We start from the raw sequence: 18888 nt of genomic DNA on the forward strand, positions 1-18888 counted from the left end.
TTTTGCCTTGTGTACTTTGGGGCTGGAAGGATCCAGGGATGGCAGCACAGGGGCAGCTGGGGCTAAAGCGTTAGCATTCAGATCCCCTCCTGTCCACTGAGATCTGGGGGTGGGGGGCAGGCGGTGAGGAAGGTTGGCAAGAGCCGGTCAGGCCCCGGGCAGGCGATGCAAGGATTCAGAGGATTCCCGATGGAAATTTCTGAGCCCTCTGGTTAGTTCCCTGAAAGTCATCCCACTTACCCCCAGCCACGACGCCAGCTACCACGCACAGACTGGGGCTCTGCCACTCTGCTTTATTAGAACGGTTCTGGTTCCGCGAGCACGGCTTCAGAGTGGAGGCTGGGTCAGGCTGGCCGAGTGGCCAGCCGACCTCACGAGACTTCCAACACGGGAAAAGCAAGAACTACAGACCGTGGCACAGCACAGGACAGGACAGTCGATCAATTTTTTTCTTTTATATATAAACTGATAATTAAAAAATTAGAGTAGTATATAGAGTTTCTCTAGAGAGAGACTTTGCAACAAAAAATATATATAAAGAACATGACCTCCTGGGCAAACGAAGCAGCATCTCTGAGCGGAGGAAAGAGGGCTCCTCATGCACTGGAGAGGGGGCCAAGCCTTTGGACAGGCACCAAGGCTATTGCATATCTTGGAAGAGGGAGGAACAATAGAGGGCAGGCTAATGCACTGGCATCTGCATTATTCTCTCTACATTGCAAGTTGTTTTTATGGCTTTGGCTAAAGCATGTGAAGCAGCGGAGGTACTAAGGTGCTAAAACCGAGGCCTCTCGGTCTCCGTAAAAAACAAAAAAGAGAGGATGGGGGACAGCAATGAAGCCCTCCCTAACCCCCAACTGAGTGGAAGCAGATGGAAGGCATTCTGCAGGGCAGGGGGGAGGCTAGGGGATGTAATTTAGCAGCCTCCTCCCCCCATGCCCTGTGCATCCCTGCAATCCCACACATCTGTCCCTGCTGAGATTGAATACTTGAAAGGAAGCAGTTAATCTCTCTTGCACTCTGTCATTAATCCCTGGCAGCAGCTGGGACAGGGATGGCAGGGAGGGCCTGTCTCAACCCCATGGAGCTTCTCCTTCGGGGCAGGCAAACAACCAGGAGCCTGGGGAAGCGGGGACGGGGAGGGCATTGGTTTAGGCAGTGAGGCTCGGCCACTCTCTTTGGTCCCATCTGTAGCTCTGCCCACCAAACTTGGCAGGAGGGGCATCCTCTGGATGAGCAGAACCTGCTAAGAGGAGCCAAATGTCCCTGACAGGGTGGGGAGAGGCAGGAATTGGGGAACTCAGAGGAGATGGACGTGGTCCCTAAAGCCCTTTTCCTGATTCATTCAGACCTGGACTCCTCCAGGATCTGGGGGAGATTTTGGTCCCGGGAGCCAGGGGCTGGGGCTGGGGCTGGGGCTGGGGCTGGGGCTGGGGTGGAAGCCGGTGTAGGGGCTGGGGCCTGGGCAGAGCCTGAAGTAGGTAGGGGAGGTTTGCTGCCAGGGTGGTAATCATGGGTGGCCTTGGGCTCATTGGTGTGGTAGGAGCCCTTGTAGCGATGATTTTGCAGGTAGAAGAGCACCAACATCCCCACCAGCCCCAGCAGCAGGAAGGCCACCAAAACTGAAAAAAAAAAAGGAAGAGTTCAGGGCAGGTCTGAATGTGTGTATGCTTTGGGCCAAAAGAATACACGTGTGCCTGGCTGCCGTTCGATCGTGTCAGGCCATTCCCAAGTGCCTGGAGGGTCTGAATTCCTGTTATCCATTTCTCACCTACGTGTTACTGCACCCCCATTTCCTCATCCCTTAGCCATAGCCCCCTTTTAATATTTCATTTCAACTAAAAGTCTGTAGCGTCCTCAAACATTTAAAAATCTCCAGCTTGGGGGCGCCTGAGCGTCGGGCTTCGGGTTAGGTCATGATCTCAGGGTTTGTGAGTTCAAGCCCCACATCGGGCTAGCCGCTGTCAACGCGGAGCCCACTTCGGATCCTCTGTCCCCCCACCCCCACCCCGCCTCTCCCCCACTCGTGCTCACTCGCTCTCAAAAATAAATGAACATTAAACAAAAATAAAAATCTCCAACTCAATGCCATACTACCGTCAGCACAGCCCGGCTCATCCTTGTTTGCACCACCCTGCACTGAGTGCCTTCGCCACCCCTCAGCCCTGGGGATACGGGGAAGGGAATGCTGACCGAGGGTAGAATTAGGAGGTCAGGGTAGTGATCACGCTACTCACAGCCTAAAAGTATGGCAACCCATCCCTCGTCGTGGTAGTACGGGAAGTCTGGAGAGGAGAGAGCGCCGGTTAGGAGAAACCCCCTCCTTGTAAAGAATCGTTTCCCTTCCCTGCCGTCCCTCACTGCCCTCCCTCCTCCATGTGCCCTGGACGTACCCGGGGGCAGATACCAGGGATCCAGCTCAGGCGGCACCTCTGAGAACAGACGGGGCATGGCTCCGCAGTTAGATTCCGACAGGTCTCCCTGAACTCGGAGGGCCTCAGCTAGCTCGGCGGTCATGGGTCGAGGGGTTCGGAAGTGGGTCTTGAGAGGGGCCACGTTGTTGAATCGAACACCAGACAGGCAGCCCGAGAAACCCGGTGTGTTGTAGCGCTGGATCTCCGGGTCAATTACTCCCGTCTCTGAGGGAGAGGCCGGCCCAGAAGGAAAGGGGCTGGGACCACCCATAGCCTGGCCCCTCTCACCCATCTCGCCGTCTGCAGGGTTCCTGCGCCTTGTTATCGCTGCCTTCCCAGCCCTTCCCAGGTCCCTCACTCTCTAGGCTCCGGGGGCCTCACCCGTAACTCCTTAGCCCAAACATGATGGCACCCACGCCTTACCCATCACACGCCCTAGATACAAGGCCTTGGGTGAGTCCAGCTGGCTGTCCACCAACAGTGAGAACTTCTGTTCCGTCAGTGGGAAGTAGTCCACCTGAGGGGGAGGGAGAGGAGCTGAGGGAGGGAGAACCAGAGGCCGACGAGGCCGAGACCACGCAGGAAGTCCTGTTCTGTCCACACTGGTGGTGAGTCCCGGCCTAGTCCTGGCTGGACAACCCCTGGGCCCGGATGAAGGATTTCATATTAAAAACCCAACGGCCTCGTTCTGAGCCGTCTTTGAAGCTACCAGTGGCTTGACTTTGTGGAAAACCCCTTTACTTTCTGAGTCCATTTATTGATTTATAAAGCAGACGTGATAAGAACTCCTGCCCACCCGAACCACCTCCCGGAGTTGTGAGGGTTGCATGAGGTAATAATACCCATGAGAATCCTCTGTACATTGCGATGTGCTCTACTCATGCTAACTCTTTTTTTTTTTTTTTTTTTTTTTAATTTTTTTTTTTTCAACGTTTTTTATTTATTTTTGGGACAGAGAGAGACAGAGCATGAACGGGGAAGGGGCAGAGAGAGAGGGAGACACAGAATCGGAAACAGGCTCCAGGCTCCGAGCCATCAGCCCAGAGCCTGACGCGGGGCTCGAACTCACGGACCGCGAGATCGTGACCTGGCTGAAGTCGGACGCTTAACCGACTGCGCCACCCAGGCGCCCCCTCATGCTAACTCTTTGACATTTTCCTGGGCACCATCACGAGGTTACGATCTGAGTCGGCTCACCTCCCTCGTCCACCTCCCTCCACACGCACCTGGATGAAGAGGTTGCGGTAGACCCGGGTGATGTTGACGCTGTGTGGCTGGCCGTCTGTGACCGGCTTCGTGGTCAGCTGGTACACGTAGGGGCTGGTGCCCAGCTGATACCGCAGCTGCAGGGTCCCTGTGGGATGGGGAGGACAAAGGGAGTCTCCTCTTGGCTCCCACAGCCCCCACCTTTTTTTTAAAATTATTTAAATGTTTATTTTTAATTTTTTTTTGTTTATTTTGGAGACAGAAACAGAGCAGGAGTGGGGGAGGGGCAGAGAGAGAGGGAGACACAGAATCGGAAGCAGGCTCCAGGCTCCGAACTATCAGCACAGAGCCCGACATGGGGCTCGAACCCACCAACCATGCGATCATGACCTGAACCGAAGTCGGATGCTTAACCGACTGAGCCACCCAGGCGCCCCAATGTTTATTTATTTTTGAGAGAGAGAGAGAGAGACAGAGCATGTGCAGGAGAGAGGCAGAGAGAAAGGGAGACACAGAATTAGAAGCAGGCTTTAGGCTCTGAGCTGTCAGCACAGAGCCCGACCCCGGGATCAAACTCACAAACCATGAGATGGTGACCTGCGCCAAAGTCTGATGCTTAACAGACTGGGCCACCCAGGCGCCCCAGCCCCCATCTTCTGAGAATGCTTGGGTCCTTCTACTAGTGAACCAACAGGCGTGAAAGTGAAGGGCGCCCTGCACGCAGAGGGAGCCGAGGGACAGCCTATGCGAGCTTACCATCTTCCTTGATGAGCACGGCCATGTAGTCCCGCACAAAGGAGCTGACGTAGAGCAGGACCGCAGGGGCGGAGTCAGTGCTGAAGCTGAAGGACACCTCCTCACCGGTGACATTGTAGACAGGCCCACGGTAACCGGGCACGGGCCGGCCGGGCCGGGGGTAGTCCGGCAGACGGTAGCCAGGGCCATGGTAGCCAGGCACGTAGCCAGGGGTGTCATAGCCGGGGATGTAGCCAGGCTCGTAGCCGGGCACCGGCCGGCTGAGCATGTGGGAGAACTCCCGGGCGGCCGAGCGCAGCGCTGACTGGAGGTTGTAGCGCATCCAGGTGCCGGGCTCAAAGAAACCTCCGATATCTGAAGGCGGAGGGTTATGAGGTCAGGGATTCAGACACTACGCCATCTGCACACCCACCCTGGAACTTGCCCTCGAACCACCGCACACTGTCAGAACTTCACTCTTCTGTCCCCTTGAGCCTCTATGTCACAGAAGGGAAATCTTGAAACTGTGAGAAATGGGAAAGATCATCTAACGCAACCCCCGCATTTTACAGGTGGGGAAACTGAGGCACAGGAATGGCTAGTGACTTCCGTAAGGGCAAGCAGTCTATGGAGAGCCAAGATTAGAATCAAGGTATCGTGGGGCGCCTGGGTGGCTCGGTAGGTTAAACGTCCAACTTTGGCTCAGGTCATGATCTCACAGTTTGTGCATTCGAGCCCCACATCGGGCTCTGTGCTGACAGCTCAGAGCCTGGAGCCTGCTTCAGATTCTGTGTCTCCCTTTCTCTCTGCCCCTCCCCTGCTCACATTCTGTCCCTCTCAAAAATAAATAAACATAAAAAAAAAAAAGAATCGAGGTATCATGACCCCATCTGGTACACTCGCCACCACTCACACTTACTTTTTTTTAAGTTTATTTTTAAGGAATCGCTACACCCAACGTGGGGCTGAAACTCACAACCCCAAGATCAAGAGTCGAATGCTCTTCCACCTGAGCCAGCCAGGCGCCCCACTACTCACACTTCCACACTGAGACCAAAGGTCCTCAGCTGATCGGAGTTCCTGTGTCTTCCTGCACCACCAGATACCTCTCACCGTTAACCTACCTGCGCGTGCATCCTCCTAGACCAGGCTTAGGAAGGATGCGGTCTGGGTGTATGTGCAGAATCTTGCTATGGTGAATGTCAAGGCTTGCCTTAACCAAGAGCCAGGCTGTAGACATGTTTTAGGAGCACAGGAAATGGCCAAGGAGGGCATCGCGCAGCCTGAGGTGACTATGCTTGCAAGAGGGGTAACCTGCGGTAACTTAGTGACAGTGGGAAGATGGGGAAGTTATTTGCTTGTTGCTTTTAAGTTCTTTTAGTACCAGCTAGCTGAACCATCCCTTCTTGGCCCCACTTTATGACTTGGAGTCATCCAGGATCTTCAGCTGCCTGACGCCCTGGATGAGAGCTCAGGAACCCAAGGACAACTCTAAGTTTTCCCTGTCGCTGACTGCTCTCTCCGTCCTTCCCTGCCCTCCCTATGTCCCGTTGTGCCCTGTGGCTCCCTAGTCTCGCACAAGCAGCTGCACTGACCGTGGTTGCAGTATGGCCCGTCAAAAGCCGTGAGGTCACAGTCACACGTGTAGTAGCTGTAACGCTCCACACAGCGGCCTCCGTGGAAACAGGGGAACCGGGGGTGGGCGCAATGGCCTGTGCAGTTGGGTGAGGTACCCTCCGAGGCGTTGGCACGACCTTCCAGGTTTAGAGTCACTCCATTCAGACGCATAGCCCTCAAGCAACCCACGAAGGGGCGCCTCTTAAGCTCTGCAGATCCTGAGAAGGGTGGGCAGGTCAAAAAAAGGGTGTCAAGCCAGAGACAGGGATAAGTACTGGGGTCTGGAAGGGAGCCAAGGGGAATGTAATAATAGGATAAAATGCATGGCCTAGAGAAGAAAGGTGAGCCTTTGGGTCACGCTGCAGCAGAGGGGATCAGGATCTAAGACATGGGGCTCCTGGAAACAAGAACGGTTGGGAGGGGGTGGGAAGGTAAAGGAAGCTTCAGACCCGCCTCGGGGCTGCTTCTTACCAACATAAAGGGGCTGGTCGTACTCCAGCCAGATATAGGTCTGCAGGGGCATAGGCCGCAGCACCCAAGGCCGGTGATCAACACGGAGCCGGGCCTGCTTCACATTGATCTCCGCCCGGACCAGGTGCCACTCATCGTCGTTGAATTCAAAGTCATCGGAGTGTACGGTCAGGTTCTCATCCCCATTGCCCACGTCAAAGGCGAAGACCACATCCCGGGACGCTGGACAATGCAGTGGGGTGGGGAGAAAGGACTCAGACCTCATAGATCCCTTACCCCAGACCACCTCTCTTCTTCACTCTCTGGAGCTCCTTGAATGTCCCTCCAATTTGTCTACGGCCCGGGACAAAACCCATAAACTCCTTGAAACCTTACACCCCTGGTTTCTGAGTTCCTTACACCCCCATTTCTGAGGTTAGAAGCATAGCTAGTCATGTCGGAAACCCCTCAGGAGTCCAGCTGCCTTATTCACAAGGGGCTTAAGGCCCCAAGAGGTGAAGACAGTGCCTAAGTTCACAAAGCCAGCTACCAAAACAGAGCTTGGTCTGGACCCTACAGTTATCTAAAGCCCTTTCCATGCTGCCTTTCGAGGGGCATCTGCCCTTGTCCCTTCCCCCAGCCTCTGCCTACCCCATATCCCCCCCCGCCCCCCGCCGAGATCTTCATCTAGCCCACATCCCTCCTGATGTCTGCCTGCTCACTGTTGAGTTCCACCCGCACGTAAGGTCGGCGCCACTGGCAGTAAGGGCCCCCCATGTTCTCTAGGAAGACTCCTGAGGGAGCCGAGGTCCTGAAGTAGAAGGAGACATCAAGGCTGTGGTTGGCACGGATGGGGGGAAAGCGCAGAGCAGCCCCAGTGTGGAAGGAGATGGTGTTCCAGGAATTTCCTATAAAACCAGAAGGAGGAAGGCTGGATCAGGGAGGTTGGAGAGTGGAGCAGGGAGCCTTGGGTGGTGTGGGAGAAGGTAGGGCAAACGGGGACAGCTAGGGGTGTCCAAGGTGGGGGCGAGGGGAGAAACAGGTATAGCGAAAGAGAATAAGGTACAGGGGAACCACACGGATGGGGGTCATATCACAGCAGGAGCTGGGTGTCTGGCAGTATGTCCTAGAGACCCACAGTGGGCCAGGTGTCCTAAATTTTGGAAACCGGAGAGCCAAGCCCGGGAGGGCACACAAAAGGGGTCTGCCACTCACGATCGCCGTAGCAGCGCAGAGGCCTCAGGAAGAACTGGGCCTCAGAATTGGAGCGGTTCGTATCCCCCACCACCACCTGAGTGACGGGCAAATGGTCCACAAAGGTCAGCAGTCCCTTGTCGGTTCTCCTGTGGGGGCAGGATGCAGTGGTTCAGCCCTGCTGCTCCGCTGCCCCTGGAATCCTGAATGCCCTGTCCCTTCGCCCCTCACCACTGGGGCTGGTCAGCATCACAGTTACAGTGCAGAGCGGGGTCCACACAGCTCCGGTCCAGACCGCAGGCACAGCGCTGGATCCCAGGCTGTGAGCCTCCCCAGTAGAAGTGCTGCTCCTCATTTCGGCCAATCCAAAAGCTGTAGGGGTAGCCTCCTGGGGAAGACGTGCAGGCAGTTTCTAGGCCCCATCCCTCCATTAGCCCCCGGGTTCCTCTCTCGCCTTTCCAAGCAGCCCCGATCCTCGCTTGAATGTTCGAGGGCTCTAGCTGAAACTTCTGGTTCTCTCCTCCCAAGTCCCCACGGGTCGCTCCCCCAGCTCTGCACCTCACCCTCGGTGACCCTGGCCCTCACCAGCAGTGTTGAGCAGCCGGGAATTGTAGCAGGAGAACTCGATCCACTGTTCACAGTGCTGGGAAGCATTGGCCAGGGCACTGACTTCCTCCCAGGATGCATTCCAGTACTGGATGGCCCCCAGGAATGGCCGCTCCATGCTAGAACCTGTCACCCGAGTTGTCCACAGCCTGTCATGCCGCACAACTGTCCATGCCCGGTTCTCTGGGGGAGGGGAATGGACAGAGCTTTGGCTCAAGATGGGCATTCTCTACCCATCTCCCTACCTCCACCACTGCTGCTGCTAGTCAGAGCCAATAAATGTGACCAGCAGCTCCGTTCCAGCCCACTGTCGGCTGGAGATGTGACAGCTGGACAGCTGGAATGGATCAGGAAGCTGGAATTTATCAGCAAGGCTGGATTACAAATTCCTGGGTGTCCCCTTTCCCCTCTGCCATCCTTTACCCCTACCACAGTTTGATCTTGCTGGCCCCTGTCCCCCCTTCAACCCCCTGTTTTCCCCACACCCCCACACAGCCTTGTCAGCTGCCCCTTCACCACTCATCAGAGCCACTTACCTCGGATATCACAGTACACTACAAATGGCTTCAGGGGACCACTGCCATCAGGATCAATGGTGAAGTTTCCAGAAGTTTTCCCACTGAGCCGATAAGCCTCACAAGATTCCTTATACAGAGCTGGTAGGTCGGGGGGTGGGCAAAGGGCATTTATGGGGTCAGAGGGCTAGGAGTGCCAGTCCTACCGTCTCCAGCAGCCTCATGATCCCCAGCAACCTCTTGGCCTCCCCTGCCCCTGAGTCTCCCCCATCCCCCACTGCGCTTACGTTGGTGGCAGGTCTCCCCCTTGTAGCCTGTCAGTTCACAATAGCAGATGAAGTCATCCCAGGACTGGTAGCAGCGTCCGTCATGCTCACATATGTTAGGGCTACACCTAGGGAAGAGGGCCAGCACCAAGGGCAGGCACCTTACTGTGAGTGTGAGAATGGGGTCTGATCCCTACCAGCTTCACTCCAGGCTCCTGAGAGCACCAGAACCAGCCTCGTAGAAGCCTAAGTGCTGGTGCATGAGTCCTTGGGGCTCAAGGACGCTTCACCCTCTACTGGCCCCCTCTCCCACCACCCCCCTCCAGAAGAAAACCCCCCAGGGCCAAGAACAGATGCTTCATTTCCATTCTGAGCTTGTGTCACTTTAATGGAAGGATTAGGTAAAGGAGGACAAGAGGTTAAGATAACAAGTCAAGGAGGAATCATCTCCAGGTGGGAGACTGAGGACCTGGGACCAGGAGAAGGGAGATTATTGAGAATGGCCACTCCCATGGGGAGACTACAGAAGGGGGCTTTGCAGGGGTCACCTCTTGTAGGGAGAGGGGCTTCTGGATACCTATCAGTGATGCCACATGTGTCAAAGAGGACCTCAGCATAGTATCCAAGCCGCCGGCCCTCCACCAGAGTCAGGTTGACCAGTTGACCATCCACCTTGAGCAGCTCCATGCAGCCATGGAACGCCGTCTGGTTGGAGTGGCATCCCGATCGACTGGCTGGTTTGGGACAACCTGGAGCAACCACCCCTGTGAGGCCCTCCCCAGGGGAGACCCCAGAGACCCTCCCCCAGGGAGATGCCAAGGGAAAGCCAGACATGAAGGAAGGAAGGGGGCCAATAGACAATGGCAATGGCCTTCCAGTCTCCAAGGCACCAGAGGGAAAAGAGGGTTTTATCCCCACAAAACGCTCCATGTAGCCCCATCTGAGGGGACTTTGGTGGGGCCTTCCCACCCAGAGATAGGAGTCTGGCCAGGTTGGCTCCCACTTACCCCCAAAGAAGTATGAGGTGCCAGTCCGGACCAGCAGGGGGTATGAGACCCTGACCTCTGCCCCCTCCACATCATCAATGCTGATGACTGCATGGTTCTCCTGTGCTGCAAAATTCACCTCGTGCCAAAAGCCATCATTCAGGCGGTACCCTAGATGGGAGAAGAGGATGGTGTGGCTGAGGGAAGCTCCAAACTCTGAGAGAAGTGTCTTTAGTGGGGAAGCAACAACCCCACTCTGTGCCTATGTGCCCTCCATTATTAACACTTATCACACTGAGTGTGACATTTTTGAATGTCTGTCTTCACTAACCCTAGCAGCCGATGCAGTCTGTAAAGCTGTAAATGAATTAACAAACAACTCCCAAGCCTCCCGTGGAACTAGAGGGTACCAGGACTCTCAGCTTTCCTGCTTCTCCCAGCACCCTTAGCTCCTCAGATCTGACTCCCTGCCACCATCCACTCCCACCTTCTCCCAGGGCCCAGGGTCCTCCTGCTCTGCTCCCTTCCCTCCCTCACCCCTCTCCAAGAAGCAAAGTCCTCCGTGCAGGCCCACACTTGCCCCTCCTCTGCCCTCCTCTGGCCTCCTGGCGCCTCCCCCCACCCTCTGCCCCTCACCAGCGGCAAACTGAAGCTTCTTTCGGCCAGTCTGCGCGATGGACACGTTGACCTGCCCTTCACTGAGCATCAGCTCCACGTGGCCCAGCCCGTCCCCCAGGCGGGAGAAAAGTAGCAGCCCTGTGAGATCCCAGGTCCGGAAGCGAAAGGAGACTGCCAAGCGGCCACGGCGCGGGAAGCCAGGCACTTGCACGAAGTTGTGAGGCCCTCCGAAGTTGATGGGGTGAGGAACCGGGTCCAGGCAACGGAAGGCCACCTTACCCTGAGGGTGAAAGTAAGGATCCATCAGCACCGGAGAGAATGGAAGACATCTGCCTCCGCTGGGATTCAATTTTCATACTGGTCTAAGACCCTTCTGAGGCACTCCCTCGAAGTGTGTGGGGGAAGGGAGGGGGTAAGACCTCACCCCCCACAAACATATCCAGCTGTGGAGGGGGGCGGAGTTTCCAACCAAGTCTGCCCTCAAGGCTCTCCATTGGCTAACGCTGATCTACGCCGTCTCCAGGGGGACCACCTCCTTCCCTTCCTTCCAGCTCGGAGAGGCAATTTCCTGCTGGCTTCCAGGCAGCGACATTAGAATGCCCGCTGCAGAGTTGGGGTGTGGGGTCACACCAAAACAGCCCTGGGTTCAAGTCCCTACTCAACCACTGCACAACTGTGTGATCTCTGGCCAAGCCACTCCGGTCTCTGCACTTGTTTTTCCTCAAGCATTAATTGAGGATGTGGTTGGGCCAGACCACAGCTTCATAACTGGGGGTTAGGGAGGGGTGGCCTTTCACCTCCTGTGAGTCGTGATGCCCCCACTTGAGGATGTGGCAGGGGAGAGAGGGATCCTCGGCTTTTATCTGATTCTCAAGATCTCTTCCTGCTCCACCTCTTTGCTTTCCAAGCAGCTTTGATGTCCCGTCCTCCCTGATCCCCCCTGCCCACTGGCCTCAAAGGTGATCCTCGAATGGCGTCGCACGGCCAGGTCTGCGATGTTGACTCGGTTGAAGATTATGTTTTCTATGCAGCCACGGAAATTATGACGATAGGCAAGGTTCTTCTGTGCAGCGCCCACTAGACCCCCGATGAACATCTGCGGGGCAGGGTGGGGGTGGTGAGGCTCCCTGGGTGTGTGAGCCTGTGCCCATGCTCTTCCGCCCCACACTTTCCCAGGCTCTGGGCCTGGCTTTATAGAAGACTGGAAATATCCATTTCCCCAGTATCATCAGTATTAAAGCTGGAAGTTCGCTGGACTTCCCCAGACTTGGGTTCTAGCCCTGACTCTGCCACAAATTGGCTGCGTGCCCTTGAGTAAGTCAATTAACCTGTCTGGGATTCTTTATCTGCAGATCCAAACCACGGTCTTTACCAACTCCACAGAGTTAAGCAATCCAACAGGGCAATTTTCTCATCTTGCCTGATCCCCCAAACCCAGATTTTCAATTCCCATGTCAGTAGTTCTGGGGTTGTGCCCAGGAAATCTGCCTGTTAACAGCAACAACAGTGACAAAAACCTAGGCCTATGGGCCGCAGGTCTGCCAAGAGCTGCTAGGATATTCAAGAACCAGAAAGCAAGGTCTTACCTCTGGTGGAGAAAAGTACTGTCCACGCACTGACAGTACCCTACTCAACTGAATGAACCACTCTGCTCACCTCGTTGTCCAGGTTCAGTCTCTCAAAGTCTCCATTGAGCACAAATCGCTGCACGTAGCCATCCAGGGTGAGATTTGCTTCTCGGCCAAATCGGTCCACACGAACGTAATGCCAGTGTTGATCATTGAGGACGCCACCAGCACTCACTGTGGTGTGACCGGGCCTTGGCTGGATAGGGCTGCTGCCTAGGGGGAGCGGGGAGTGGGGGGGGGGGGGAGAGGGAGAACAGGGTCAGACCTACAACCTGGAGAACCCCCAGGTGGAGATGCTTAGCCCCCAGGTGAAGCAGCAGCCAGGAGCACAGAGAGTTTGCACAGGGCCCAGGGCAGCCAGGGAGGGTGGGCATACAGAGACTGGACTTGGGATGGAGCGGTGGCCATTGGCGAATATGTGACTTAGGGTAAGTCATTTAACTTCTCTGAGCCTTTGTTTTCCAATCAGTAAAACTTGGGGCATGATCGCTGCTTCTCCCTCATCATATGGATGTTATAAAGGCTAATGAGATACAAAATAACAATTCTTTGGGTTTATATGTATATGTACTTGTAGTATATATAAGGTTTCTACAATGAAGAAACTGGGTAAGTGCCTTGTTCAAGGTCGCCCCACGGGTAGTGGAGCTGAGACTGGAATCCAGATCTCCTGACTCGGAGTCCAGTGTTTTGCTAATGCCAAATTCTGCACGAAGAAGGCGGGTTGATCCAAACAGTAAGGAAAGGCCAGATCGGGAGTGGGCGCGGCTTCGCGTAGGCGGTGCAGCGAGGGGCGTGGCAGCAGAGCCTCCGGGGTCGCACCCCGGGTGGCTGAACTCACCCAGGCTCATGTGCAGCAGCAAGTGCGCCCCCTGCAGCTCCAATGTCACGTAGTCGCCCTGGACGCCCTCCGCGTGCAGCAGGAGCCCGTCCTTCTCTTCCGTCTTGAAGCTGAAGGCGAACACATCCCAAAGGCTCCGGCTGACCCCTCGCGGGAAGCGGTATGAGATGGCATCGTCGCCGTCGAAATAGAGCACGTCGGACTCTGCGCAAAGGACAGTAGGTGGGCCGAGGACCGGGAAGACTCTCCCAGGAGCTCCGCCACGGCCTCCGCATCCTTACTGTAAGGGCAGCCGTAGAGGCCGAGCCTCAGGCCGATCTTGCCGCGCGGGTTCCAAGCCAGTGGCACGATGCGGATGTAGCGCGCGGTGAAGTGATAGTGCAGGTCGTGGCGCACTACCGCGGACTCGTTCACGTTACCGAAAAAGGTCTGAGGGAGAAGGCGAGAGGAGAGACCAGGTCCCCACTTTCTACTTCGTTTCTCCACAGCCTCCCAGCCCACAGCTGCCACACCCAGCCAATCTAGACTTCCAGAAAGCAAACTCTCCTTGATTTCCTCGGCCCTCATGGCTTTTGGAAAACAGGTGCCTTAGCGTAAAATGTCCTCTCCCACCATCCTATTATTTCCTCAGAGCCCAACTCAGATGTCACCTCCTTCAAGAAGCTCTCCCAGATTTTACCCTAAAGTATGTTAAACCCTGTCATCTGAGAATGTCTCGCACACATGGCGAACTGACCGTCCCTATGAACTGAACCCCCTGATTGGAAGTCACTGCTCCTCATCTGTGTCCACACCACCTCCTCCTCCACTTCCCCCAAGCTAGTGCCCAGCCCAGGTTGCAGAGTTGAGGAGGTTCTCCAAGTGTGTGCACAGGGGGCCTGGAATACCGCGTTGTGCCCTTGCTGGTAGAACGGCGTCCAGCTATCCACTCGGTCCCCGTAGAGCAGCATGTAACGCGTGACCCAGTCCCACGAGTTAAATGAGCCCTGGGTGGCCACAGCTCGGATCCGGTGCTTCTTCATTAAGTCGATCTGGAGCCAAGGATTCGGGTCCCCAATTCGGGGAGACCATCCGCTTATGCCTATAGAAGAGGCAAGGGCTTTCACCCCCGGCTCTCCCTTCATCCCTAGCCCTCCAGAGTCCCCCACCACGCCTTGGGGCGGAGCCTCACTCACCGTGCAGCCGGGCAAATCGAGGCGCAGTGAAGAGCCCGTAGTAGGAGGAGGCGCCCAAGGAGCGTGCGTACAGAGGCCCGACCAGCTCCTCGTCACAGCCGTCTGGGTTGGGGGAACGGACATTTTGATCAGGGCGACTCCTCCCAGGTCCTTCCAAAGGCCGCGCACACAGAGCAACTGGAGTTCCTCCTTCTCTGTCCCCCAGCGGCCAGCCCAGCCCTAACTTAAGCCATCTACCCAATCTGGGCTGCAGCAACAGCTGCACACTCCGGGGAAGCTGCCTTCTCCTCCTGGGGGGTTCACTAAACCAGACCTTCCCTAGCTCTGTGACTGCTCTGGTACCAGCCCAGGCTTAGTACTCTCCCAAACACAACCCCAAGCCTCAGCATCTTACAGAACCTGAGTCAGCCCAGGGCACCAATTCAGCCCCAGCCTTATCATCAATCCCACTCATCAGCACCCCCAACCCTCACCAACCCCAATCCAGGCCTTGGTCCCAACCCCAGCCAGTCCTACCAGCATCACCAGCTCCATGTCCAACCTCAGCATCAATCAGGGTCACCAACTCCTGCTTGGATCTCAGCCTCAAAATCCACCCCAGCCCCAAATCCTAGCCCCTGGGCCAGCTCCAAGCCCAGCCTCAGCCCCTAACAAAACCTTAACCCTGGCCGGGTCACCAGTACCACCCTTATCTCCAACCCTCAAACCCAGGACCAACTTCCGTTTGGATCCCAGTCCCAAATCCCCACCCCGGGCCGACTCGAGCCTCGGCTCCTCCGAGCCCAGCACCACCCCGGGAGCGCGCGCCAGCCTCGGAGCTGCATTGCGGAGCGCGGGGGAGAGGCAGGAAAGGATGGGAATGAGCGAGCGCGCGCCGGCCGGGAAGGGACCCGCGACCACCTAGCCGCAATGCGGCTAGACCCGCCCTGCAGGCTTTGGACTCCCCGGCCCAACCCTGCTTGCACCTGCGCCCGGCACTCACAGTAGCCCCAGCCCTGGGTTCCTGAGACCGCGGCAAGCAGGATGCACAAGAGCCGGAGACACATGGTGCAGGGCTGATGGGTCTCGGCGGCCGCCTCCCAGTGCCCGGTTCCGGGTAGGGCTCCAGTTCCAGCTTGGGCTCCCCAATCTCCTTCTGGGGTTCGCAGCGGATCGCCGTCTCTTCTCCTAACCCACTCCTCGCTCTGTCCTCTCTCTCCCCCAACCCTTCTCCCTTCTCTCTGTCGTTCCTGGTTCTCCGCTGGTCTCTCTCTCCTTCCCACCCTCTCTCCTCTCACCTCCCCCCTTCCCCAGCCTCTCTCTCCCGGCACGCGCCGCTTTCCCGGACCCCGCGCAAGCGCGCGCCTCAGCCCTGCTGCGAAAGGGCGGGGGTAGAGAGCCTCCAGACGCTGGGAAATACCCTGAATAACCCGAGGCTGGCAGGGACTGTGGCCGCAGAGATGGGGGAAGGAAGGCTAGGGCCAGCTGAGAGGTCCTCAAAAATCCCAGAAAAGCGGGGGGTGGGGGGTGGGGTGGGGGGGTGGCTACCTGGAGATGGGGAGATAAGTAAGTAAAAGAATCTAACATTTTCTGAAGGCAAATTGTGCCCCCAAACACCCGTGCTAGGCACTCTCATTACCCTGTCAACTCAGCATTTTTACCTTACTCCACTTTACAGATGAAAATCCTGAGGCTCAAAGAGGTAAACGTACTCAAGATCACACAAGTAGCTAGCAAATGGTATTCCAAAAACCCATTCTTTTTCTACTGGCAGGGTAAAAAAGAAAAAAAAAAATAGAGGGTGGAATGGGAAAGTTAGGTAAAAAGGGCTCACAGACCCTATCCCCACCGCCCTCTTGGCCCCTCTCCCCGCCCCTTCCTTCCTGTCCCACTAGCTTAACTTCTCTCCCTAGTGGCTATACCTCAGAAACCCGTGTAGCCAGAGATGGGGACGGAGCCTGCAGAACAGGTGGGAGTGGGGGCAGGGAGGAAGGGTTATAGAGAGGGAGGATAAGGCAAAGGGATGGGATTCCCCACTTGGTAACAAGCTTCTGCCGTGTTATGACCTATCCAGGATGCCTGGAGCCATCTGGGATCAGGACCTTCCAGATAGATGGAGCTGGTGATGTGAGGCTGGGGTTGGGGGATGAGACTGGACTGAGGGGAATAGTGAGCTGAACCTAGAGGTCCCAGGTTGCAACCGAGACCAGAAAACCTGAGGCCCAACCCTTGAGACCCCCCGCCTTGCCATGAGTCGTTCAATGTACCTGTACTGGAAGTAGAGATGGGGCAGGGAGGGGAGAAAGGAAAAAAGACATTAGAAACCCTCTCCACACTATGCCTGGAGTCCAGGGACCAGCCCTGAGGCAAAGCCTGAATGTGGGTGTTCTTCCAGGAGAGGGCGCTGCAAACAGAACTGAATCCCCAAGATCTATTAGTGACAGAAACCTTGACTCATGGAGAGCCCAGGTGCTTCACATCCATTACCTCTTCCTTATTTCAAACAACTCTGCCGCTTGGGCTGGTCAGGGTTTCTAATCTCAACACTACATATTAGGCAACTGAGATACAGACAGGTCAAGGTCAGCCAGGAAGCTGGATGCAGAGGCAGGAGGGGTGCAGTGGAAGCCAAGACCTGTTGGGAGGGTGTGCTAGGAAGAGTTTGGAGAAGAGTTTGTATCTTCTCCCTCTGCACAACGGTCACACAGAAGCTCCCAGCTTGGAAGGTATGTGTGGGAAGGGGAGGTGTGTGGGAGGTGTCTCATAAGGTCTCTCCTCTCATTTTGACCTCCCCAGGTCTCCTGGAGCCCCTACTCTGGGTATGATGAGGAGGCATACTCGGCTGAGCCATTGCCAGAACTCTGCTACAAGGCGGATGTCCAGGCCTTCAGTCGGGCCTTCCAACCCAGTGTCTCCCTGGCAGTGGCTGCACTGGGTCTGGCCGGCAATGGCCTGGTCCTGGCCACCCACCTGGCAGCCCGACGTGCTGTCCGTTCGCCCACTTCTGCCCACCTGCTCCAGCTGGCCCTGGCCGACCTTCTGCTGGCCCTAACCCTGCCGTTCGCCGCAGCCGGGGCTCTGCAGGGCTGGAGTCTGGGAAGTGCCACCTGCCGCGCCATCTCGGGCCTCTACTCGGCCTCCTTCCACGCTGGCTTCCTCTTCCTGGCCTGTATCAGCGCCGACCGCTATGTGGCCATCGCGCGGGCCCTCCCCGCTGGACCGAGGCCCTCTGCGCCAGGCCGCGCACACGTGGTCTCAGCCATCGTATGGCTGCTGTCGCTGCTTCTCGCGCTGCCTGCTCTCCTTTTCAGCCAGGATGGGCAGCGGGAAGGCCAGCGGCGCTGCCGTCTCATCTTTCCCGAGGGCCTCGCGCAGACGGTGAAGGGGGCAAGCGCCGTGGCGCAGGTGGTCCTGGGCTTCGCGCTGCCGCTGGGCGTCATGGCCGCCTGCTATGCGCTCCTGGGCCGCACGCTGCTGGCCGCCAGGGGGCCCGAGCGCCGGCGTGCGCTGCGCGTCGTGGTGGCCCTGGTGGCGGCCTTCGTGGTCCTGCAGCTGCCCTACAGTCTCGCCCTGCTACTGGATACGGCCGACCTACTGGCTGCCCGCGAGCGGAGTTGCCCTGCCAGCAAGCGCAAGGATCTGGCACTGCTCGTGACCGGAGGGTTGGCCCTGGCCCGCTGCGGCCTCAACCCCGTACTCTACGCCTTTTTGGGCCTGCGATTCCGCCAGGACCTGCGGAGGCTGCTGCGGGGTGGGAGCTGCAGCCCAGGGCCTCGCCCCCGGGGCCGCTGCCCCCGCCGGCCCCGCCTCTCTTCCTGTTCGGCTCCCACTGAGACCCACAGTGTCTCCTCCTGGGACTACTAGGGCTGCGAATCAAGGAGAGAGGGCGGGCTGAGGAAATGATTCCAGGGAGGGTAGTGGGAAAGGGGAGTAGGTGGGGAGACCCTGAGAAGGATGTAGGGACCTAAAGGAATTGCTTCTGTACTTTGCCACATTAAATTGATAACATGGAAATGAGATACAACCCAACAACTGTTACTATTTTTGAGTCACCGACTTGGAAGTGATTTGTAGCAGGGCAGAACCGGTGGGTTCCCCCTCCCCCTCAGTGCGCTTGGCTCTGAGTGGAAGGCGCTGAGAATCTGGGTGGGGGTGCAGGGCTGCTGAGCCTGCTGAAGCTCTAGGCACTGACACTCCCTCCACCTTCACCAGGTCTCTGTGAACAAGAGGTGAGGTGGGAAAGCTGCCAGGCAACGAGGGGCTGGGGTTCCTCTTAAAGTAGCATAAGGACGAGCTTTCTAACAACCACAGTGCTATCCAGTAATGGCTGCCTTATGAAGTACTGGGTTCCTGGCTTCTGGAATGTTCAGGCTAAGGCTGTTGGGGACTGTGTGTGCCTGTGCCTGGTGTGGGGGTAGGGACAATGGGCAGGAGATTTCCGTTTTGGGTGGGCTTTTGGATTAGATTACCACTTTACAGTCCCTTCTAAAGTTCTGTGGTGGAAAGAAAAAGGTTATTTAAAAAGTTGAGTCGGAGTTTTTCACCTTGGAGAAAAACCAAGGAGAGAATTCCAAATTGAAAATTTCCAGAGTCGTTATCATGGGTGTGGTGGGGGTGGGGGTGACTGCCATTCTCCATCTTCCCTGGGGACGGGGTCA

At 56.7% G+C, this 18888-nt stretch overlaps 2 protein-coding genes across 3 annotated transcripts; one reads left to right on the forward strand and one right to left on the reverse strand.

Annotated features, from left to right (window-relative positions):
- Positions 1 to 273: 273 nt before the first annotated feature.
- CNTNAP1 (contactin associated protein 1) lies at positions 274 to 15642 on the reverse strand. 2 transcript variants are annotated; one of them, XM_058702623.1, is made up of 24 exons: positions 15234 to 15642; positions 14252 to 14353; positions 13964 to 14157; positions 13358 to 13505; positions 13077 to 13280; positions 12264 to 12448; positions 11560 to 11703; positions 10626 to 10887; positions 10011 to 10160; positions 9581 to 9752; positions 9025 to 9131; positions 8759 to 8878; positions 8202 to 8405; positions 7848 to 8004; positions 7638 to 7765; positions 7145 to 7330; positions 6444 to 6665; positions 5951 to 6190; positions 4377 to 4730; positions 3641 to 3768; positions 2838 to 2931; positions 2394 to 2639; positions 2238 to 2285; positions 274 to 1622 (listed from the first exon to the last, which is right to left on the reverse strand). In XM_058702623.1, the coding sequence occupies exons 1-24, from the start codon at positions 15295 to 15297 to the stop codon at positions 1342 to 1344; spliced, it is 4140 nt and encodes a 1379-aa protein (XP_058558606.1). In that variant the 5' UTR covers positions 15298 to 15642; the 3' UTR covers positions 274 to 1341. The 2 variants fall into 2 exon arrangements, with proteins under 2 accessions (XP_058558606.1, XP_058558608.1); XM_058702625.1 differs by lacking the exon at positions 15234 to 15642 and adding an exon at positions 14768 to 14965.
- Positions 15643 to 16160: 518 nt separating this feature from the next.
- CCR10 (C-C motif chemokine receptor 10) lies at positions 16161 to 18226 on the forward strand. Its single transcript, XM_058702692.1, has 2 exons — positions 16161 to 16199; positions 17027 to 18226. Exons 1-2 carry the CDS (start codon positions 16176 to 16178, stop codon positions 18092 to 18094), a joined length of 1092 nt encoding a protein of 363 aa, XP_058558675.1. The 5' UTR covers positions 16161 to 16175; the 3' UTR covers positions 18095 to 18226.
- Positions 18227 to 18888: the final 662 nt, after the last annotated feature.

This window comes from Neofelis nebulosa, chromosome 16 (assembly GCF_028018385.1).
Source record: "Neofelis nebulosa isolate mNeoNeb1 chromosome 16, mNeoNeb1.pri, whole genome shotgun sequence".
NCBI classification, from domain to species: Eukaryota; Metazoa; Chordata; class Mammalia; order Carnivora; family Felidae; genus Neofelis; species Neofelis nebulosa.